Source organism: Sebastes umbrosus, chromosome 19, assembly GCF_015220745.1.
Source record: "Sebastes umbrosus isolate fSebUmb1 chromosome 19, fSebUmb1.pri, whole genome shotgun sequence".
NCBI classification, from domain to species: Eukaryota; Metazoa; Chordata; class Actinopteri; order Perciformes; family Sebastidae; genus Sebastes; species Sebastes umbrosus.
The window spans coordinates 4,170,107-4,194,363 of record NC_051287.1 but is presented as its reverse complement, the minus strand read 5'-3'; the positions used below and the strand labels follow the sequence as shown (position 1 = coordinate 4,194,363).

At 40.4% G+C, this 24,257-nt stretch overlaps 1 protein-coding gene across 4 annotated transcripts in view; it reads left to right on the top strand.

Moving 5' to 3' along the window:
• The window catches only part of erbin (erbb2 interacting protein), a 59,446-nt gene that overhangs the window by 22,121 nt on the left and 13,068 nt on the right, over nt 1–24,257 (top strand). For all 4 annotated transcript variants that reach the window (XM_037752859.1, XM_037752858.1, XM_037752861.1 and 1 more), the window contains exons 3-15: nt 8,209–8,403; nt 8,697–8,814; nt 11,126–11,204; nt 11,844–11,933; nt 13,580–13,636; nt 16,758–16,821; nt 17,152–17,226; nt 17,973–18,117; nt 18,910–18,982; nt 20,680–20,809; nt 20,946–21,061; nt 21,417–21,486; nt 23,030–23,129. In XM_037752859.1, the coding sequence (XP_037608787.1) occupies nt 8,218–8,403; nt 8,697–8,814; nt 11,126–11,204; nt 11,844–11,933; nt 13,580–13,636; nt 16,758–16,821; nt 17,152–17,226; nt 17,973–18,117; nt 18,910–18,982; nt 20,680–20,809; nt 20,946–21,061; nt 21,417–21,486; nt 23,030–23,129 (1,303 nt within the window). In that variant the 5' untranslated portion in view covers nt 8,209–8,217. The remainder of the gene's footprint in view (nt 1–8,208; nt 8,404–8,696; nt 8,815–11,125; nt 11,205–11,843; nt 11,934–13,579; nt 13,637–16,757; nt 16,822–17,151; nt 17,227–17,972; nt 18,118–18,909; nt 18,983–20,679; nt 20,810–20,945; nt 21,062–21,416; nt 21,487–23,029; nt 23,130–24,257) is intronic.

Sequence of the window (24,257 nt, the reverse complement as noted above, 5' to 3'; positions counted from 1 at the left end):
TTGTTGCAACAATAATACATTTTAAAAGAGATGAATTGCAAAGCCATGCTTAAACATACTTCTGATATAAAGAAATGTGTGTTACATATAAATGTTCAAATACCGTACAAGTGTCGTTGCTATGAGTTCAGTCTATCAGAGCCAGTCTGCTCAGAGTAGAGAATGGGGAAGATGCTGTAAAAGGGCACTTTGTCTTTGTCACAGATCAGATTACTTACCCTCATTTCACCACGAATTCAAAGAAAACAATCATGGTTTTGTTTTCTATAGTCACGCAAGACCACTGAGACCTAAGAACGCCGGTGAGAACCAAAACCAGAGGGAGAGCGAAACTGGAACTTCAGGTTCCACTGAGCGGCTTACCCCCGACACAGATACTGGAAACACGGTTGTCTTTCTACCCTTTTCAGCTGTAATTCCAGCCATCGTTTCCTGTTCCTTAGCCTTTTTTTTATTCATGGATTGCTTCCTATGTTTGGTTATCAAGCCCTGCTTTGGGGGAAATGGCAGTGTTAACCGCTAGCAGTGGTAAAATAAGAAGAAAGAAGGCGTGGATATGTGTCTGAGCTGTGTTGTTGGGACTGCTAGGTTTGAGAGTTTGGAGTTTGGAGACATGGCTCTGTGTGTCTTAGTCAGTTGTTGAACTGCTGTCCTCTTAACTCAATATGCCACTGCATTATTGAGAAGCAGCAGTTCTCCTGTTGTGCTGGCTGCAGTTGAATGTGATGCTGTTAATGAGGCGCCCAGAGGAAAGGCCTCACTAGGGACTATGTTGTACACTGCTCTTAAAGTATAGAGATGTTCCCAGCCTTCCACCACCACTACACAAATATGTTTTTTGTCAACTATACTTAAAATGAGAGACGTTTCATTGCAAAAATATATAGAGTGCTGCAAGGATGACGTCATTTCTTTAACGCATTAACACTATTTTTAGGTTGTAGCAGGCTCAGACTTAAAGCTAGAGTGAAGATACTGGCATCATATGCAACGATAAAACCTAAGGAATCCATCCACCAAACATGTCAGGAAGGAGGTTAAATAACGCTCCAAACTTACGCTCCAAACGTATGCTCCAAACTTACGCTAAATTTTGGCAAGTGGCAAGACAACTGTTGTTGCCTGTTGGGCTGCAGTTTGCCATGTTATGATTTGAGCATATTTTTTATGCTAAATGCAGTACCTGTGAGGGTTTCTGGACAATATTTGTCATTGTTTTGTGATGTTAATTGATTTCTAATAATAAATATACACATATATTTGTATAAAGCAAGCATATTTGCCCACTACCATGTTGATAAGAGTTTTAAATACTTAACAAATCTCCCTTTAAGGTACATTTTGAACAGATAAGAAATGTGTGATCGTGATTAACTATTGACAATCATGAGATAAATCGCAATTAAATATTTTTAGCAATTGACAGCCCTAATTAATATTAATTAGAAATTTAAATAAAAAAAAGTTATTATTTCAGGCATCTAACTAAAAACCCATTGACTTCCAGACGAGGGAACTGGAAGTGCTAAAATGCTAACTCATATTCGGGACTCATTCCTGCACCACTCTATTACTTCAGTAGCAACAATTTAAGGACAATATAACATATATAAATGTTTCTGGAGGTTGTTGAAGTCACATGTTCCTGTGTGTTACATAACCTGTCCTCTATAGGAACTGTTATCTCTCAATAGGATATAGGGCTGCTAATGTTAGTCAACATCGACTGTATGTCTCCACCGTGCTTATTCATTCTGCACTGTTATGTGTCGGCATGCACTAAGTGTACGTTGGAGAATTACAGCACATCTCAGAGCACTCTAACATTACTGTAAATGGAGATCCTATAAAGATACAGAGTTTTGTGTGCAAACCTGAAGTTGCATTCCACAGCAGTGTGCTATCTTACTCTGGTGTGCACTCATGGTGAAATGTACTCGAGTTGTTGTAAAATATGCCGCTTAAAGATTGCGTAACTTGACATTCATTATGTATTAACCCAGAATATGATTATTGTGTGAATCCTGCTTGAATGCACAGAGGAATCAAACTTTTCTTTCTGCAGTTGTTTTTGTGGTGAATAATACAATGAATAATACAGAGGGATCTCCATGGGTAAAGGACATGATCCCATTTCAGAAGAGTTAAAGCTGCATTATAGGAAGGGCGAGAGAACAAGCCTATAGCCCGCTGGCACTCCGCCCTGCATTGAGGAAGTGACTTTTTCTTTCCTCTTCCTTCACAGACGGAGGCAATTCAAGTGTATCCCACAGGCTCTGTGGGCTGATGTTGTTGTAGTTTTATTTTCTTTCCTGCATTGTTTTTGTTGCCGTAATCTGTGATATAAAATTTCAGCTGTGGCCCAGCAATCCTGTAACAGTCCACTGCAATCTGGATCAAAAGCTCCTTTCATAACGCGAGAGCTAGCCCGTACTAATCACATTCTGCCATATCAACCAGACAACGCTATAAATAACACAAGCTTGCTACCGTCAAATGCTGCACTTTCGCTTCCGCTTAACTCATTGCACACGAACATATGTGCACACAAACAGACCCTCCACACATACACAACAGGGTTTCAACTATACCCGCTATGCTGGGAATCGCAAACTTTGATATATTGCTGTCATTTTTTTTAACACTTTGACTTGCCACAGTTCTGCTTTGTGCACAAATCCCTTCTACTCCAGTTTCTGTTAAATGACTTTATAAACATTATTTTTGTGGACTTTATTTAGCATATTCTGTGTATCCACTTTGGCCCAGATGTCAAGCAAACATCGGACCTCTGCAGAAGTCCAGATCCGTTCTCTCCCACTCAGGTTAACACTCGTTTACCTGTGTCCATCTTAACAAATTCCCGCGCAGGCAGCCTTTTTTTTGGGTCCGAGAACACCACTTGCAAGCGGTCTCGGACCAGTTGTTTTGGTCCTCACCAGAGTACGATTACTGCATTTACAACTGCCCAGACGAACGGCATCAGAGTTCGATTAAAACAGTCTTGTGAAAGCGCCCACAGACATCTCAATCGCCATCTGTTGCTTTCAGAGCTTACTTTCAATAACCAATCTCTCAGTTTGACCACAGGACCACCTTTTGTAAAGCCCTCTGTGCAGCTCAGCTGTCTGTTTTGTGCATGACTTTGGGGGTCGGAGAGCTGATCCTACCCTTGACCATAGTCTCTATAGCAACAGCGTTGACCCAGGAGGCACTTAAGTTACAGGGAGAGAGGTTGTGACAGGGAAGTGGTTTCCTGGCTCTGACTGGGAGAATAAAGTGGGAATCTGTGACTGGCCTGCCCTCTGGACTATTTCATTCACTGTTGCACAGAGGACGCCACAGGGATCATTGCCAGGAGGCCGAGTCACATGTCCACCATTCACACATGCCCACACATTTTGAAATTTCTGAATAAATACAGCTAGTGTTGTTTAGGCTTTTAACAATTTCACGGCTATCAGGCCAAGCTGTTACTATAGAGCGCACTGATTTAAATGTGCTGCTTGAATAAGTAGGCTGAAAAAGAAAATCTCAACCAAGAGCTTAACATGTCTGGAAATCTCTATTGCATGTCTTGAACTTTTTAGATCAAAAGTCAAATGCTCTTGATGGACTAAAGCTGGGTGAATGTAGGCAGTCATCATTCCAATAACATGTAGGTCAGTGGATAAGCCTATCTATGCTGAAGGCTGTGCGGGTCTCATTAGTGCGCTGCCTTCCAGATTACTCTCGGGGGGCTTCAGCCAGCCGAGCAGTGCCACAGTTATCCAGCCCATTTCACTTTCTCTTTACTCTACAAGGAAGTTTCCCTGCAAGGAAGATAAAGTAAAAACATCACTTTCATGGCACAAAAGAAAAGGGTAGAGATACCGTAACCGATACTGTCATTAAGTAGGAAGTAGATGTTCAACACTGGTGCTGTGCTTCACTCTACCAGCAGTTTACGGAAGACATACTTCAGTTGTGCAGCTGTGAAGAAAGTGTTGTTCATTATGCAAATGTTAACAGCTGTTATGCATGGTTTAGAAAATAATGTTTCTGCATTTATCTGTTGATTTGTATGACAAATCTCTGGCCTAATTGGAGCAGCTGAACTTCCTCCTGTAAAGCTTGTTTATTTTGGAGGACTGTAGTTCTGAATTGGCAAAGTACCTAAGTCACAGGGTGTCATTCAAGGTCTCCTGTTGTTTACCAGTTATATTACTTGGCATGACATTGTGCAACATAGTTTTGTTTTTTTAAGAATAAGGCTGCGAGCGATATTCTGTATTTTTGTTATTGTCAACGAAGCTCCCAAAAGACCAAAACCATCTGACTTACCTGTCCCGTCTGTGGCTCTCAACCTCAAGCCCATTTGTTTCTACTGTAGATATAAATCTTTAACAAGAAGGAGTAAAGAAAGCAGAAAATATTCACATTTAAGAAGCTGGAATTTTTTTTAAAAATGACTCTCACCAATTAATCATCAAAACAGTTGGTGATTAATTTAATATTTGACAACTTCTCGATTAATCGGGTAATCGTTGGAGCTCTAGACCAAGTATCTACAAAACTAGTAACATTTCCATCAGTCTAAATTGTCCTTTGTGTTTAGTGCTAATTTCAAATATTGCATGCTGAACTAAGATGGTAAACGTAACCAAAGAGTATAGAAACGAAGAGATAAAACTACGTTGTTTTTTTGGAGTTTTGGACTGAAAACGCTTATTATATTAATAATATTTTATTGTTCAACACAGGCCATTTCAGTAGAACATGACAATAGAATAGAAATAATTTTGTTTTACTTTTGTACGGTACTTTTTATGCGAACGTTTTACTGGCGTCTGGTAGTCGCTTTCAGTCCAAAATGGCAGAAGCGTAGCTTTTTTTGCTGGCCGCTGATGTTGCAATGGAACGAATAATTTACTTTCACTTCTTGGCAATATACATTCTTTGACATAACTTCAAAACAGTAGCGTGTTATCATTGTCAATGTGAGCATGCTGGCGTTAGCATTTAGCTCAAAGCAACCCTGTACTCCTCGCAGAGGCGCCAGCGTGGCTGTAGATTCAGATTTTCTGGTCATTTAACAGCATTAGATGAAATCGTTTTGAACCCATCCTTCAAGTTTGAGATTAAATTCTTCTACCAGCTTAAACATGTTCACCACATCCAGTCTCCTCTTCCTCAATTTGGTCTTGTTAATCTTTCAAACCATATACATCCCTCTACCCACAACTTTTCTCATGACACTTTATCTGCTCTTCCTTCTTGATAGCTTTTTCTTGCATAACTCCCAATAACCCACACCTACCGTCTTTCTCTGTTAACCCACATCACACTCCCTTCTCCTCCCACTCTGAATAGCATGCGTCATCCATATGCTCCCTGCTTGTTACTCGGGGTGAATGATGGAGCCAAGCCCTCTGTCATCCCCTCTGGTGATAGACCAGATTACTCAGAGTATTTATACATGAGCTGCCTGCTGCTATAGCAAAAAAGTGTGTGGGAGGCTGACAGCCTCTTGGTTGTGCATACCTCATGTGTGTGTGGGTGTGTGTGTGCACGCATGCACCCATTTTTAATGAGTTGGTGATGGAGGGCTGGCTGACCGGTCTTCCTTTGAGTCAACTTTGGACAGATATGAATGTTCCTTTTGGAAACCTTGCTTCATTATTATGAAATCGAGAATATCTCTTTAATATCATGACTAATGCAATAGTAGGCTATTGGGTCATATTTTGAGTAGCTCCAAAATAGTCACAACTAAAAAGCACCTCTGCAAACACATGCAAAAAGATTTGCACATCTGATAACAAAGACAATAGTCAGTTCACCACATTTCAGAGTAAATTCCAGTTCCTTGTAGCAACCTCTAACACAAACATGTGGTCACACCCACACATAGTCTGCACCAGCAGTGTAGGTCAAGGCTATCACAATTTTTACAGCTCCGTTAGACAGTCAGGATACACAGTGTGTGAAGGACTCAGAGATTATGTGCTGCGGCGGCGCTCAGATTAAGACGAGGGGGAGGAAAAGTCACATTCTCCACATGCTCCAAAGGAACAAAGCCTCTGTTGACCAGAACACATTCCATAGTGTATACTGTACTCCGTCTGTGTTGACCTCGAGCTATAAAAATTATATATACATCGCTGTAGCAAGTTAAAGGATACGTTTACAACTCCCTTTCCCTCCCCTCTTTAAACTCTCAACCAGATTGAAAGCTGAAAAGATTTTCTGGCTTTTATAAAACGTCTTTATTTTGCAGTAGAGAGAGTTTTGGATGAAACTAGTCAAGGACAAGGATTTACAAAACAAATGATGACTGAGTCATGGCTTACTTCTTCTTGCATTTTTCATCCTCGGCTTCAACCCAAATGAGGATACAGCATACCCACAATAATGAACAGCTTCTCGTTTGGCCTACCTATGGAACTTTTATGGGAAAGAAAAACAGAAATGAGAAACAAAAAAAATGTACAACACGTCAGGCTTCTCTGTGATTTTATTTATTTTAGTGAAACCTTTAGAAAAGGAAGTACAATTCATATCTGTTATTTTTATTTTCTAATCAATTGTGTCGCCAAGCACTCATTCACCGAATGGTGACTCTTTGTCCGTGATCAGCTGCTATCTATATGCAAATTTGAGACCACATTGGCAGCACAATTCTTTGGAGGAAATAATAGGATTGAGCGTGCATGATGCAGCCCACTGCTGTTATTGAAAGGTCCTTCTACTCAAGTACCTCTTATACTATCTACTGATGTAGTTGGAAAGCGTTGGCTCACACTGTGCTCTCCTATAGACATGATTCTGAAGTGGATATTTATTTTTAAGTGCAGTTTCCCCGAAAATGAAACAGTTGAACCTTTAAATCGAACAGTAATGTTAAAGGGAAACTCCAGTATTTTGCAACCTTGGTGTTATTCACATATTTTTGTCCATTATGACAGTTTACTCACCTCCTCCATTGTGGAGATTTGGGAGACGCGGACTACAGCAAGTTGATCTGGGGAAGGAGCACAAGCCTCCTAGAGCTTTCCAGGAAACTTAAATTTATTAGAAATGACCCGCTTAAACACAGAAAGTAAACACAGAAAGTAGTCCCCTGGAAATCCCTGTAGCTGTGAAACAAACTAGATAATGTTGTAGGGAGCTTCTATGTAAAATGTTATTGTGACTAATAATCATAATACAAAATATGAGACTAAAACCCAGGTCGACAAATACTGAAGTTTCCTATTTATAGAAGGACGGGAGGTTTTTGAGGATGTGTTCACTACATCGTTGTGGCTGTTTGATCAGATCCCCTTTCAAGTAAATTTGTCTGATCGTTACACTACGTGACACGTGCCATGTGTCACTTAAACTCTCCATCCTGAAAATGGCCTTTTGCTCTCTAATTTGTGATAAGTTATCAAACAAAATAGAGTTGTTTGCCTCCTCTTGTTGACTCTGTTGCCACGATCTGTTATGGCCTGCTCGTCAATTCAATTAAGTTCAATTAGAGCTGCAACGATTATTAGTTTGATCGATTAGTTGTCAAGTATTAAATTAATCACCAACTATTTTGATAATAGATTAATCGGTTTGAGTAATTTTTAAAGAAAAAAAGTCAAATTCAGCTTCTTAAATGTGAATATTTTCCAATTCCGGTGCAGCAAGAAACATACTGTACATACGGCGGCAACAAAAATACTATAAACAACAAGCAATAGCAAAGTTTGCAAAGTGCAATGAGGAAATAAGTAGTGCAACAATAAATTGGACTATAGTTCATGGTCCTTGCAGTGGTTCTCAGTGAAAATTACAACCCCATGTAGTTTTGATTGACAGGAGGTGGTGGTGGTGGTGAGCTCATCATTTCTTGAGTCATTTTTCTTTGTGTGTTTTTGGACACCGGCTGCTGACAGTGATCTGTACTGTGGAAGAAGAACACAAAACAACATATGGGCTCTGTTCTGACTATGAAGTCTGCAGTCACATGGTTCAGATGCACTGTTCAGATATCAAGATCAGTGTGTGTGTGTGTGTGTGTGTGTGTGTGTGTGTGTGTGTGTTAACTAAAAACATTATATACGTGTTACATAGGAGGGATAAAAAAAAATCGAGACACTTAAAGCTTAAGTGGTAAAGTAGCCCAAGACATACTGTACCTACCACTCCTCCTAATCCTCTACTCCCTTTACATATCTCTCCGTTTTCCCTCTCTAGTGCCTGAGGATGTCCAAGCGGAGCTTGTTTGTTCGTCTGGTGCCATGCCGCTGCTTGCGGGGTGAGGAGGAGGCGGTAACATCGCTGGACTACTCCCACTGCAGCCTGGAGACTGTTCCTAAGGAGATCTTTAGCTTTGAGAAGACCCTGCAGGAACTCTACCTCGATGCCAACCAGATCGAGGAGCTGCCTAAAGTAAGGCACACACACGGATGTATAGATCTTTATATTTCTCTATGGACACCATGAATGTATTACTCACTAAATATTGTCTTGCTGCGTGCATAAATAGTTTATCTCTTATGAAAAGCTTGTATTGTGGACACATTTCACATCATTCATATTCATTTAGACAGAAGAGCTTTTGAATGACGCAGTTGAACTTTTAAGACAATAAGGACATTTAAGCATCTCGTATACTGTGCGTTCTTGGGCAATTATGCGCATTTTGATAAAAAACTGTGTTATCTCTTCTCTTTCTCCACCAGCAACTGTTTAACTGCCAGTTACTCTACCGACTGAGCATGCCAGATAATGACCTAACAGTGTTGCCGGCAGGGATCTCAAACCTCATCAATCTCAGGGAGCTTGATGTCAGCAAAAACAGTAAGCAAAATCACGTTGCTGTATGTCTTTTAGTTTAGGAGTGTATTTGACTGGCAGGTTCAATGAGTCATGTACAACTGTGGCATCAGATCATGTTGCTGTAACCTGAAAACTTGACCACAGTGACCTGTGAAGTTCAAATGTCTTAACTGTCCTAGTTGTCATGGGTTGTCATGACTGCAACTGACATCAATCGGTGAATGAATTAAAAAAAAAAATTGCCAGGAAAAGGTTGCATAATTGATTCCATGTTTAGATTGCTTCAAAGATACTCTGAGGTAAAATGTCACAGCATGTTTCATTTACCACATGTTACGTCACGCAACTGCGTGACTCAAAAACCCCTTACGCGATTGATAAGGAAAGTGGACAAGCTCAGACCTGCAGATGCTATCTTCATAAAACAGAGTAGTAGCAAGGAACAAAACAAAGGTAGATGTAGCAGCTGCTTCTCACACAAACTGAGAATATCTGTACAACGTGCTCAACTCAAAGTGTCTTGTCAGTGGTTTCGTAGAGTGGGAAGTGACAACATTTGTCAAAGTGCGACATGTACTTCTTTGAAGATAAACATTCGCACTGTTGAATAGGAGGGAGGGCTTTGTACTAGAAATCCTTTCACTTTTGCCTGTTTGATGAAAACTTTCCGCTGTCAATGTTGTTCGAGTTTGAAATTTAGAACAAGAAACAGCTGCAGAATAAAGAGTCTGAAGGCTCGACAGTTCTCTGTTCTAATGCCCAGATGCACATAGAATCAATCAGGTGACTGTGCTGCTTTAAAAATGTCAGTATTTTCATAACATCCTGTTGCATATTCCTCACACGGGGTTTTGCTTCAAACATGTTGTCAGTATTTTAACAGTAAAGGGGTAGTTCGGGTGTTTTGAAGTGGGGGTTGTAAGAGGTACTTATTCATAGTCAGTGTGTTACATACAGTAAATGATGGTCGGCACGCCCCCAGTTTGGAGAAGCAGACAGGAGTTACCGCACGGAAGCAAAGCAACGTACTGCTGTGGACAGGGCCGACAGCAAAACGTATATTGATATCCACCTAAAAAAATCAAGCTATATTTCTAATATTTCCACTGCTTTACCTTGCCATCAGACAGCCCTTTCCGACAGGGAACTGAAGCCGTTGTATCCATCTAGCAGAACACGAGGGTTGCTGGTCTACCACTGCCTCGATCGGTTAGTTTGTTTGTGCCATTGTGTGACTTTGATGAACCCGAATTAACCAAAGTCACACAATAACACAATAACACAAACAAACTAACCGATCGAGGCAGCAGTAGACCAGCAACTCCTGTGTTCTCCCCGTCCACAGCAGTGCATTGCTTTGCTTCTGTGCGGTAACTCCTGCCTGCTTCTCCAAATTGGGGGCCGACCGTCATCTACTGTAGATAATATACTGATTATAGATAAGTACATCATAAAAAAAACAACTTCAAAAGACCCCAACTATCCCTTTAACATCGCTGTCTTACATTATCTTAGTGCTTTCCAAAAATGATGTTAAGCCCTGTCATCTAAAAGAAAGTGGTAACACTGCAGGTTACTGCATAAGATGGCTGATCATCACTATATAACCTTGAAGCTAAGCAGAACAGAAGAGGAGCATGCATGCTCAGCAAAACCCTTTCATGGATAGAGAAAGGTTAAAAAGGTAGTTCTAATATAAATGAATGAGTGCGTTGGCAGCTTAGATTAAACAAATGTTGAAGGATGTGGTGGTGTTTTCATGAAGCAGAGCTGTATATGCCCTGCTGACATTAAAAGTAGCTTATCCTTCTTCACAAAGCACTCTGTGCTAAGTGTTGTGGACACTAAACAAAGTGGGTGAAAATAAACCTTTAGATTTGGTCACGTCCGTCTTTCTTGCAGTTCGCACATTGTGGATGTTTCATGAGAACTTGCAGACTATCACTCAGTGGTCTTTGTTTTTTTTTCTTCTTCTTCCTTTCCTGCTCTTTCATTATGTCACCTCGAGCGCTCGTCTCTGTGGTTGTTTAGAGAGGAAAGGTGCAGAGAGCCACTCTTAATGTATCTTGAGCGCCCGCAATTCAGGCAGAGAGCCTTCCTGCTTGTACTCACAATCCACGGAGAACTCACTATACACCTGTGTTTAACATTCACAGAGCTTCTCCTGCTAAACACAGCGTTATCCCTCATCTTTCTGGTTTTGAAAGGAGTCATTTGTTTTATGTCAGCAGTAATAAAATGGTTGAGATACAACATGCACATGTTGATATGATGGTGTTTAGCTGTCATACCTTAAAACCTCTAATGGTATTGTTTTGCTGTTTCTCTCTAGGTATCCAGGAGTTTCCAGAAAACATCAAGAACTGCAAAGTCCTAGCTATTGTAGAAGCCAGTGTGAATCCCATATCCAAGTGAGTACCACCCAACCTTGTATAATAGTCTAAATTGACTTGATTTTGGTTTAAACTGCAGGTCCATTAGGTTTTTATATCATTCTGTAGCTTCCCAGTGGTGTTCCTTATGTTTTCAAATCCAAACATTCACATTTTGGTTGAAGTACGTATGTTTTAGAGTCAAGATACTAATTTCCCAAGCTCTTCTAAAGCTTTTTCCCACATCACCAGACATAGGTTTCTGCATGATGACGCTGCTACATATAAGGTATAGGTATAGTCATCCTTACGCTACCAGTTTGGAGAAGCAGAGCGGAGTACCGGCACGGCCACAGATGTACTGCAAAAGCAGTAATTTTACCTTGCAGAATGTGGGAGTATACATACAACCCCACTTCATAAGAAATCATCATTTCCAAACTTAGAACAGCTAACAATGACTCATTTAGTGCTAGCGTTCACCTTATGGATTCGCTTACTCTTTGGTAACCTACGTCACTGCTTCTTGCTAACAGCTGAGTGGGCGTTTCCATTTGAAAACATCAGTAAAGAACGCAGACAGACCTGCCCTTTTAATTTTGAGTGTGTTTAGTTTTCTGGCATTGCAGCAGCTTTGTGTGAGTGATGTGATTCCTGTTGTCCCGTATGTGTTGCCAGGCTCCCAGATGGTTTCACCCAGCTCCTGAGTCTGACGCAGCTCTACCTGAATGATGCCTTCCTGGAGTTCTTACCAGCCAGCTTTGGCAGGTCAGTTTGATCTCCAGATTGGATCAGGGTGAAATTGTTTCAAGTACATACTGTAACACTCAGACTGCTGACTGTGGTATTAAGTGTATGTATCAAATGGCAATGTGTGAACAATGAGACAATAAGAAAGGGGTAGTAGTAGTGATGAATCTACTGAGAATTGTTTAGCTGTCCGTCACGTAACTTTACTGTTTTGGTTCATCGGCTCTCATAGCGTCATTTTCGGCCTCAGCAGGTAGCTGATGTCAGCGAAAAAGCTGTAAAAGCCTTCCGTACACTGTCTACTCAGCACCAAACAGCAGACAGACATAATTAGTGACTAGGTGGTGAACATAGTGGAGCATTTAGCAGCTAAAGAGAGTTGGTAGAAACCAAAAACTGAGCTAAAAGGGGTAATATTAGAGCAGAAACACAACTCCAGATGAATGATAATGTTCCTCAGTAGCTGCTGGACATGTAAATGTTGCAACTGTTTGCAAACAAATTTGCCATATCAACTTAAAAGGTGTCAAAGTTGTCTTCACAACTTATCTCCGCAGCTCCAAAGTTGACAAAAAATCTAGTTTAACACCTAAAATAACACCTGTGATTGAAAACAAAGACATCTTTCTTAGTTGTATGACAAATTATTGTTTTGGTGTCCTTAACTTAGCGTGTAGTTTCCAGATGACATATTCACATCTTTTTTCTTAAAGGCCAAACAGGTTGTTTCACTAAACCAGCAGGATCAGTCATGCTCTTACTGTTTGTAGTTGACACAACAGTTAGTGCTGAGCTTTCTGATTACACAAAACACGTGGTGTGAGTTGGCCACTATTTCATCTTCTACTTTTGCTTTCTGTATGGTTACTCTAGTTTAGTGCTACTTAAGTATAAGGGAATATTACATTTGATTCTTTTTATGGCAAATTTACCACAAAACACCTTGTCATGTAGCTGCAAATTGCTAATTTAATAAAGGAATATCTTATCTTATCTCTTATTATAGCTGGTTAATAGCAGATAAGCCTGCAGAGGAAATTCTGACTACTGTCGTGGTTCAAATATCTGAATGTGATGTGGGGGTCTTTATTGGGATGTACAGTAGAATATGTTTTCAAAACAAAGTATGACGATAATAGGGTGCAAACTAAGGCTGCGTTCACACCAGATCAGGCATTGCGGCGATTCACCGCAGGGTTGTGCAGCGGCGTTGGAGAGTCATTTTAATGGCACATTAACTGCACAACGATTAACATCTTTTGTTCCCTCGTGGCTGGGTTGTAAAGCTCTGGATCGCCGTTGACATGATTGGCCACCGCAGCGTGACATCGGGTTGTGTTTTTTGAAAAGTTGATTCTGTTTCTACTTTTCCGCCGCAGACCGCTGCGTTTTTTTCAGCACCACCGCAGCCGAAACGCTACTACCCCCATTCATTCATTCTGAATAAATGGGGAGTAGTAGCGTTTTCACTGCACTGCCGGATCTGGTGTGAATGCAGCCTAACAGTCAGAGTTACTATAGACAAAAATATTTGCAAACTCAAGTATTTAAGGTAAATACAGGTTACTACAGTATGAAGATCAGATTTTAGACCGTGTAATTTAAATATAAGTGTTGCTGTAGTACATAACAATTATGACATTTGGCTTTTTATTTGGGTGCAGGTTGACTAAACTACAGATCTTGGAGCTGAGGGAGAACCAGTTAAAGATGTTGCCAAAGTAAGTGGTTTTTCTACTTCACATGTTTTCCAAACATCAAACATACAGAGTGTTCCTTTTATTTACTAAATAAAGAAGCGTGTCAAGAGTGTTTTCCCCCTTACATCCTCACTGTCTCCTTCCTCTCACAACCCCTGCAGTGTCTCTGCTGTGTCCTCCATCCTGCCTCCTCCATAGATTCACTCCCCATACCTCTAACGGTAGCATTAAATTCCACGGTGTTACATAAGAGCCCCCTTTGCTTGGCTGCTTGCTGTGGCAGGTTTTATAATCCTCTCCTGAGACAGTGGTGAGGGTTATTTCACCATTTGAGAAGGTTACAGACAGTGCGCCGGGAGACTAAACGTCCTGCGAATATTGGAGAAAGCTCCAGGTGATTGTGGGGGGAAGTTCTTTCTGTCTTCTCTCATGCTTCACTTGACGCATCATCCCATTTTATGTCCTTCCCATTTTCTCAGCAAAACTGTATTCCCCTATTTGCCTTTTTTTTTTTTTTTTTTACCCCTTCCTCCCTCTGGCTGCGTATCCTTTTGTTATCTCACTCACTTTCCTTTTTCTTATTTTTCACTGACTAACTGACGGGCCAGCCGGCGCATAAAGTGCAGAGCTGCAGCTCGGAGCGGATCCTCTCTTCTCGCTGTGTTTATGTGACAGAGGCCAGACCTGTTAAAGGCTGGAGCCCTGACAAAGAAAAGGACTAATGATCGGGAACGTTGCCAGAGCGACGCGCAAGCATTTCAGAGATGTAAACAAATGTGTGCGTGCACAAAAGAGGCGCCGCAGAAGTCTTTTCATGCCTTCTACATAGAAAGTGCAGCCTCTTTTCTCCCAGTGCACACCAAGCACATGCATAAACCAAATGTTTCTCTGTATTTTAAAGAAGGATGCTGAGTTCCTCACAACTTGGGGTCATAAGCCATATTGTGTGTTTTTTTGAACTCACTCTCTAAATGAGGCAGCACAGCTCATTCTTACCCCGTTCAGCTCACATGGGGGGCTCTGGTGTTCATGCCAACTTTTGATGTAAGAATGTGACAAAGCTGGCTAATGCTCAAGTACATCAACATGATTAATGTTTTCATAGTGCACCAAGTACTAAAAACAACCACCAAACAGTTTAAATCATATTTATAATTTGTGCCGTACGTTTTACATTTTATGAGGAGCCCCCTAAAACAGAAACAGACTCCACAGTCGTGTTGGTGGGCCTCTGCTCTCCATTCCTGTGCTGCTGAATCTCACTGATGTTTGAAGGAAACGCAGTTAATCCCTGCTGTGAAACGGATCATCTTATCTGTTCCCAAACACAACTCAGTACATCTCCATTTCATCTCCAGCCATGGTCTCTTGCTTTCGTTTTATATAATGTTGAATTATTTTGTTGAACTTGTGATTCACGCTCAGGAAATTTAAATATGAAACAACTCTTTGTAGTCCTGATCTTGTTGACAAGTTGATTTGTGTCTCACAATTCTTTATCATGCCAGAATTATACAATTTTAAACTCTTAACCTCAGTGTGTTTTATGAACAGATCAGAGGAATTGCCTTCAACCAGGGGCTGGGCTGATAGGTCATTTCATATCTCAATAACGCTTTTTATTATTTTATTTTTTTACTTTTTTACAATAAACACACAATACATGAAACACCCAGTACCCTTATACAAAATAACAGAAAAAAAAGATAGGGGCAACATGTCAAGAACAAGTGCAAAGCTGCCAGACGACGGCAAAACAGACTGCCCCTCCAGGGTAAAGAGTGAGAAACAACTAAAACAACAACAAAAAAGAAAAACACGTATTGGTGGGAGACTGCCAGAATATCAGTCAGCATACAGAATAAAGCAGAGTTTGCACAGAATAAAGATGCAACATAGCAGCAAATCTCATGAGCTATACAATTAGGTCTTAAAAAATAAATAGTTTATAGGAAAAAAAGAATTCACAATAACAATATTATTGCAATATCTGCTCTTTTTTTGGCAAATTAATTACACTCAAAATGCGAGCATAGGGAGGTGGAGAGAGAGTCTATAACCATAACTGTATATATATAAATTGATTTAAGAGGTGCTGGATTATTTACACAACATTATCAAATGTGTAATCATTAACACGATATCAATATTTAATTTTTAAATATCACAGTTGTTGTCAACACCGGTATTCAAGTGCGAGCTCTCGAGATCTACGGGACCTATTTATTAGTAATGCGTTATGTACTGAGCGGAGATCTACGGGACGTATTAGTCATTTTCTCGACAACCGTTCATCCAATCAACGTCACACTTGGTGGGTGAAGTAGTTTGGTTGTCAAGGAAGCTGCAAGCAGCAATACCGAAGGCCGAGCAATCAGCCTGTTCCAAAAAGGCACATCTTAGCTCACCTGTTAGTGCGGCGGCCCGGGTTCGAATCCGACCTGCGGCCATTGCTGCATATCATCCCCTCTCTCTCTCTCTCTCTCTCTCTCTCTCTCTCTCTCTCTCTCTCTCTCCCTTTCATGGCTGTCACTATCACTATCAAATAAAGGCGAAAAGAAAGAAAAAGAAAAGGCACGTCTTAACGGGCACTGCACTAGTTGAGGGTTAAATTAAATTGAAATGAAATGCCCTCAAAGGCATCTTGTCAGTAGATTTTGAGGAATGGAAGAGTGATACTATTGCTGCTCAGAATGTGAAATAAGCCTTTTTATAAGGACATTTCACCAATTTTCTACCACTGGTAATCAGCTAAATATAGTAAAGAGTGTAAGCAGTTGAATAGTCCTGGTTTTTATCTGCTTGTTTACAGTGTAGCAGAGAATGTGAGACTGTGACCTGAATGTGGAGAGAAAACTCTGGAGCGAGGCTTAGGGCTAGCACACGTCACATTTTCCATTATTTAAAGCATATTTCTGTCACGCCTGAGCTGTAAAAGGTATTTATTTTCCCATCAAATTATTTAGTGAAAAGAGTAAACTCGGAGCATGTATGCTATCCGAAACATAACATGAAAATTGACTTTTTGGTTTCCCTTTTTTTCTTTTTGAAGCACATGACCCACTTTGCTTATAATCCTGGCTGATTTTCCCCGTTGATTTCAAGATCTCACTCCCTGTCTGTCTGTGCTGTGTGTCTACAGAAGCATGCAGAAGCTCACACAGCTGGAGAGGTTGGACCTGGGGAGTAATGAGTTCACTGAAGTGGTGAGTATCTGTCAGCCAGCCTGTCGATGCCCAGGGCTTTTTATTTTTTACCTTTCTGGTGGTGACCTCGCCTCCTCCTTCCTTAATCCCTTTCCTTCTCCTACATGTTTGAAGTTGTAGCTCTGGTTTTTTGCTTTTGTTCTCACTGCAAGATAACATTCATTAATACATAATAATCACAGTGGAATGAATAACTAGCATTGTGATTTATTTTTAGTTTGTGAGTTAAGCTCTTCATCCTGTTCCTGCCCAGCAGGCACACACACACACCCTTAAAAACTCACACACATCCATATCACTTAACCTCCTTTCTCCTCTTTACATCTGCAGCCTGAGGTGCTGGAGCAGCTGACTGGAATCAAGGAGCTGTGGATAGACGGGAACAGACTGACGTTTCTACCTGGGGTATAATATACAGTCAATCCTATACGCACTTTCAAAGGCTGCTGTGCCCCAAAACATCACCTTGAGATTATTCCCCCCTTGATTTTCAATTTATGTGTCGACTTAAATCTTCATCAAAATGAACTGCAGTCAGTTTGCATCAGACTTTGAGCTCAGCGAAGAGAAGGAGCCGCAGTTTAGAAGAGACACTCTTGCTGGGTGAATACAATTAGAGAGTTTTACAGGAAACAATGCAGACCTTTGGGTTTGCAGATGTCCCTATTGTAATTACAAAAATCTGCAGCTGGGAAGTCATTCTTTTCCTTGAACATAATTCATTTATAATGATGTTTTCATAGTCAGAATGTGTTACATAACATTCATTTTTCATCCAGATGACCAGCTTGTTTGTAACTGGGTCATAATGGAAGCATTATTTCTTCTGCCAGCATCAGCTGTAATCACAGTCTGGCCTTTTTTACAAGCAGTGACGTCTGCCAGGAATATAAAACAAAACTGAATATAGCCACTGTTTTTGTTTTTATACAACATGTGTGTTTTCTATTTTAAAAAATGTAATAACTCAACCACGCTTGAGATAACATCCGGCTGCTACATAAGTTAATTTACGTCACGGCTGAGGATGTTTGTGGATTGTTTTAATCCACTGCTTCTGTGTTCAACCAACACAACTGCCTAATCCTTGGATAATGAGATGTCAGTGAACATTCTGTGTGTTTATTGTGAGTCTCCTCTTATTTATCCAGATGCTGGGGATGCTAAAACAGCTGGTATACCTGGATGTGTCCAAGAACAACCTGGAGATGGTAGACGAGCAAATCTGCGGCTGTGAGAGTCTGCAGGACCTTCTGCTCTCCAACAATGCCCTCACACAGCTGCCAGGCTCCATCGGTAAAGATTACAGCGCACACACACACACATCTAATTTGAAGTCCATTATGAAACACCTCAACTCTCTTTTAGCTATTGCCAATGCACTTCTCATTCCTGGATTCATTCCTGTGTTGTTTTGTAGGTGTCTTAAGTTTTGCTGCTTAGCTAAAATACATTTTCATAATACTAAAAAAAGTGCACCAACTTTCAAAAATAGCTCTGCAAGAGAGCATAACAGAAGAGGATTGCTGTTTCTCCAGTTACAGTTTAGTCACAGGTGTTCACAGTGCAGAAGATGTTAAGTTTTAACCAACGAATAATCAAAATTATGCAACAAGTATGGTTATAAAACAAACGGAAATACAGTGCCCACGTAGAAACGAGGCATCTTCTTCATCCCTGTACCTCTCAAACACATCATTTATTATCATTTTTTATTGGGAATGAGTAAATGAAAGTTAACATTTCAAGACTTTCATCCATATTCACATGTATATTCACAATTTAGATCTTTAAGGATGTAATGTGGATATTTGTAATTACCTGCTTCCTTTCATCCCTTGGGGGAAAAGGTAATGTTCATGTGTGATTACCATGCTGATTAAATCAGAGGAGTCCAGATGCACAGTGCCGTACAGTCAGAGTTGATTACTACTAAACTGATTATAGTATTGATGACAGTATGAATTAATCCAATTAGCTGCTGTAATTGATACTCCTCTTTGTGGTGCAACAGCAAGTTCTAATCAATAACTAGCCCTGAGCTGTTGTATGCATCATCTCTAATTCTCTTTTTCCCTCTAACAATAGGCTCACTGAAGAAACTGACTGCACTGAAAGTGGATGAGAACCAGCTGATGTACCTGCCAGACTCAGTTGGAGGGTGAGCGTAACAGCTATAGCTTTAATTTCAGCAGAATAAAAAGCCTCAGATCGGTGGATTATCGTGCCGTTTTCATCTGCCGTCCCCTCGATCGCATAAAAAACGTCTGTCTGGATAAATCAGATATTCCAATTAAACATAATGTGATGCTTTATTTGTTTTGGTCTAATGCTGATGGTATTGAGTAACTTGATTAGGGGCCGTGATTATGAAGTATGAATGACAACAATTGGATGTCGTGGTTCTGAGTCATTGATTTACGGAGGTTTGCTTTATTGCGGAGGGGTCGATTCTAATCTAGGGCCGGATGACCCTCCAATGCACTACAGATTAAATCAACCATAGCTGTTCTCAGGATGATATTGTCTGCAGCAGACAGGTAAACCCAGCAGTCATCATGCTGCTGAACTTCCTGAACCCTTCGTCTAATCTGAGTCACAGTGGTCCAACACAAAGATTAAGCTCCTATTTTTTTTTTTATCCGTCCATTAGAGAGACAAATCTACGTTGTCTGACAATTACAAGCTGTACAGTTGTTTCATTCATTGTTTCCAAACAACAAACACTGTCAATTATTCCATATATTATGTTTCTCGTTGTGTAATTTGACACAGATTATGTGACAAAGCCTATAGTTTATCTTAATCCCATGCAAGGATTTTATCTTAAAGCAAGCTGATATTTTTTTTTTTCATTTATACATAGCTGATTGTATTCAGTCAATCCACTGTTGTTGCACAGTCTTTGTGTTTGTCCCTGTTTTATATTCAGCAGGGAGAGGTTCAAATCCTGTGTTTTGGGAGTTTGATGGTTCTATAACACCGTAGCTCTCCCGCGAGTCGGACTCGTTTTGCATCCGTCTGAATCCCCAGAGTGCTTTTGCATTTCTCATTGAGCAGAAAGCCCCAGCTGCGCGCCACTTCTGTGTCAACACGGGCCATTCAGTTTGAGATGTTGCTACTTTAGATTATGTTCCCATGAAGCTTTTAATGGTGCATCAGTGTTGTTGTAAATGTCTATTTCACTGTAACCATAAGATATTGTCACAGTAGCTGGTGTGGATAAGAGAAGAGTTATCTTATCCAGAGAGTTTTCAGCATCATTTAGACATTTCTTCTTTTCTATATTTGAACGAGGGCACAAACAATTATATTGAATTATTGCCCAGCTCTTTTACAGAGCAATTAAGAGACATTTCGCTGCCTCATGCGGCCCAGTAATGAATATTTGGTCCTTGTTTTACCACACTGGCATCTCAAATCTTTGAATTAAGTCTGCTGTAGCAGAAGTAACCCTAAGAGACCCACAGAGGTCAGTTTTTGCCTTTTTTTAAGGGGGTACAGGTGGTATTTAGGGGGGAGATAGCAGATCAGCATCATATTTCACATAGCAGTGGTGTGCATCATCTGAAAGTTGGGAACCTAAAGATTCATTTGTTTCCAGTAACGACTTCTCAGGTGCTTTGCATCAGGTTACTTAATCCAAACTAGGAATGAAAGGTCAGGGATATCTCAGCTTCTACTGCTATGATTTTGATCATCCTTTTTAAATCTGTCACTTCATGGAAGTACACTACTAAATCACATATAATAAAGAATAGTTCTTCAAACAAGATTACAACTTGTTTCACATAGTATTTCCTGTATATATAGTAATTACACCACCTGACAAGTCCTCCTCTTCCTCCTCTGCATCAGACTGCTATCTCTGGATGAGCTGGACTGCAGTTTCAATGAGATCGAAGCCTTGCCCTCTACCATCGGCCAGTGTACCAGCATCCGCACCTTCGCTGCAGATCACAACTTCCTCACCCTGCTTCCCCCCGAGGTGAGTGTGCATAAAGTGTATATGTATGTCTTTGGAGATGTGTTAAATGGTGTGGCAAGCCAGTCTGCTCATCTGTAAAAGCTGGCCTTATTGGCTCATGGTTCTGCGTCTTCGGGTTTCTTCCTCTTCTTTACAGATGGGCAACTGGAAGAACGCCACTGTGCTGTTTCTTCATTCCAACAAGCTGGAGTCTTTGCCTGAGGAAATGGGAGACATGCAGAAGCTCAAGGTCATCAATCTCAGCAACAACAAGTGAGTCTAGACTGACAGTGTACACGCATAATAAGGGTCAAGTTTAAGGACAAAGGTCATTGGGGTTTTTCTGTTTTAGAAGTCATTTTAATGCAAAAATCCCAATCATTCTCTGGCTCTTTTCTCTGTTTCTAATCATTGGAAATTGAATCACTGGCATTTTATAGACAAATTGATTCATCAATTCATCAAGAAAATAATCAGCAGATTAATCTAAACAATAGTTTTTGCAGTCCATGGTTTTTTAAATTAGTGTTTTGAATGGCGTTCCTGCAGCCTTGCAGTAATTGCTTCACTATGAATTGCATACTATAACCTGATAATTACCAAGATGACTGAGTACCTTTTTCTACAGGTTGAGGAATCTTCCCTACAGTTTCACTAAACTGAGCCAGATGACTGCAATGTGGCTGTCTGAAAATCAGGTAAAATCCCATATGTCATGTATAAATCACAATATATAAGGGTGTCACAAAAGGCGCTACTCAGAGCTGTCAGACGTGTGATGTGATGTGTGCTGTAATGGCAGCAGGGTTGCGTGACTAGCCACAGCAGTCAGCTGTAAGTGAATCCGGCAAGGCCAAGTTGCTCACAGGAAAACACATTCAAAATTCAGTAAACCACTTCCTGGACATTTGATCTAAACCAAATGTAATGCAGATCAGACTCAGTGATACCGTAAAACTCTGCAAGTGTAGAAGGATCCCAATGAATGTCAGAGAACTTGTTTAATGACAACAGTACTTGGTACTCCAGACTGTCAAAATCCCTGAAAAATGGTATGACACAGATCTGAATGACAGTTTGTGAGAAAAGGCAGCAGCAGACTAGCCGGAAGTAAAGCAGACGTAGAGAGATCAAGATCACCAGACAAGTTGTGTTGCTTGAAGTTTTGGACGTCTGCCTCGGCTAACGTGACCCTCGACAGAACACCAGATAAGCCTATCGGAGGTGGAAACGTTTGAGTCTGCTCAGCTCATGTGTCAAGAAGTTGCTTCGAGTCCCACTTTGTCATAGCAGTGTAGCTTTGTGTGGGAAAGGAGTTCTTGAACTACTCGTATCAAGCTTAACAGAGGAGTTTTAATCTGTGAAAAGGCAACGTAATGATGGAGAAGATGCAGGAGATTTTTAACGTGTGAATTCTACCGATATTGATATTTAAGAGTTTTAAAAAAGAAAAAAATCTATACTAATATCAACCTGGTTGATTTATTGGTCAGATTCTTAACAGGAAATTATAGAGACAGGACTCCAAGTTCATAAGACCAGGGCTCTGTGTTCCAAGGGTGACTAAGCTTTTGCCCCCAGGCTCTCAAAACATCATTCCTGTAGACATAAGGTCTGTCACTGTAGACTCTTTTTTTCAATGGAGTATTGTTTATTGGCCTTTTATTGATGTTTTTGTGTCGTCTTTGTGTATCAAAATTGTAATTTTCCTTGCCTTTATTGACTTGTAAAACCCTTTGTGACACTATAAAGGTGCTACATGTATATAAAAAACGATTTACTTGCTTTTAATCAGGAGTGCAGTGCCTGTTGTGTTAGCAGGGCAGGAATGAAGTCCAACAGGCTCAGCAACACTGAGACACAGAGGACACTGTTGGGCAGGTGTAACAGTGGTCATGGGACCTATGAGACATTGATGGAGCTTAAGCCAGCTTAATCAAGGAATGGTTAACAGGAAGAAGCACCCAGAGGTGCGTGAGTAGAGTCTCAGTGAAAGCGAGGGACAGCGAGAAACTGAACTGTGGGAAAATTATTGGTGCAACTTGTGATGTGTTGTTTCTCCCCATGTGTTCTCCAGTTGACTGGATTTAAGTAGATGTCGCAGCCCAGTTCATTTGCCATGCCAAAGCGAGGCACAGAGAACACCGGGACACTCTTTGAGCACTCTGTGTGTGTGTTCACAAAGCGCCGTTGATTGCAGATTGCAGCACACACTCAAACCTACTTTTTTGTCTCCCACAGTCGAAGCCCCTGATCCCTCTCCAGAAAGAGGAGGATCCAGAGACGCACAAAGTTGTGCTGACCAACTACATGTTCCCGCAGCAAACCAGGACGGAGGACTGTGAGTTGTTGTGCATTCAAAAAGATTAAATTATCCTGTTTAAATCAATCTAAAATAGAAACCATAATAGCTAGAGTATTCATTATTTTTGCAGCAGAAAGCTAACGCTTCTGTCTTTCACGTCATCACGTTGTACGCTAGTGATGGCGTCATTACGTTGCATTACATGCAGTAGAAAACATGGTGAAATGGCGCCAGAGTATTGCCCCATAACAGCAGTGTAAGATGACTGTTTGCATTATCCTGCTTGGTTTAAATCAATGTAAAATAAAAACCATAATAGCTAGAGCATTCATTTGTTTTGCAACAGAAAGTTAAGGCTTCTGTCTTTCAAGTCATCACGTTGTACGCTCGTGATGACATCATTACGTTACGTTATGTGCAGAATGTATCAAAATGGCTTTGCACTCAATCTGCTCATAAAAATGAGAATATCTCAAAAACTAAAAAATTTGCATATTTCAAATAACTTATGGAGTGTTAAGACATATTTGTCCATGTTCCTACATTTAGAAATATTTTGAATCAATATGTTTTGTGTTTATTTTGTGACATTTTATGAAAAAAACATTTTTTTTTTTTAAATTTATGACACAATTTCAATACTTTTGTCAATTATTATAGTTTATTAACTTACATAACCTTTTAGCTTAGGTTGCATTTGAAGATACTCAAAAAAAATGACATCACAATAAGCAAAAATACCATTGTAGGCACTGGCACACCATTTCTATTTCTATAAAACTAAAAAAAGAGAGGAAAATAAGTGGTTTTGTAAGCATGTCCCTCACAGTAAATCATACAAATCTAAGCGTCAGGTAAAGGAAATATATTTCAAAATCTCAAGCACCGCTATGACTACCGCTTCCACTCTTTAGCGTAGCAGTCTTAAGGGTGGCCTGCAGGGGTATCCTGCATTCATATTTTATGAGGGACCTCGTTACCTGAGACCAGAGCTGCAGAAGAAACATTAGTCGTTGTCGTGTTCTTGTCAAGCATCTGTTCGGTTTGGTTTGGTCTCCTGTTACACCAGACAGCAGACCCTGTTGCATCTTAGCTTTAGAGTAATTAGAGGTTCAAGATCTACACCCTTGAACTAAATAGCAGAGAGTCAGCTGCTTGATTTTT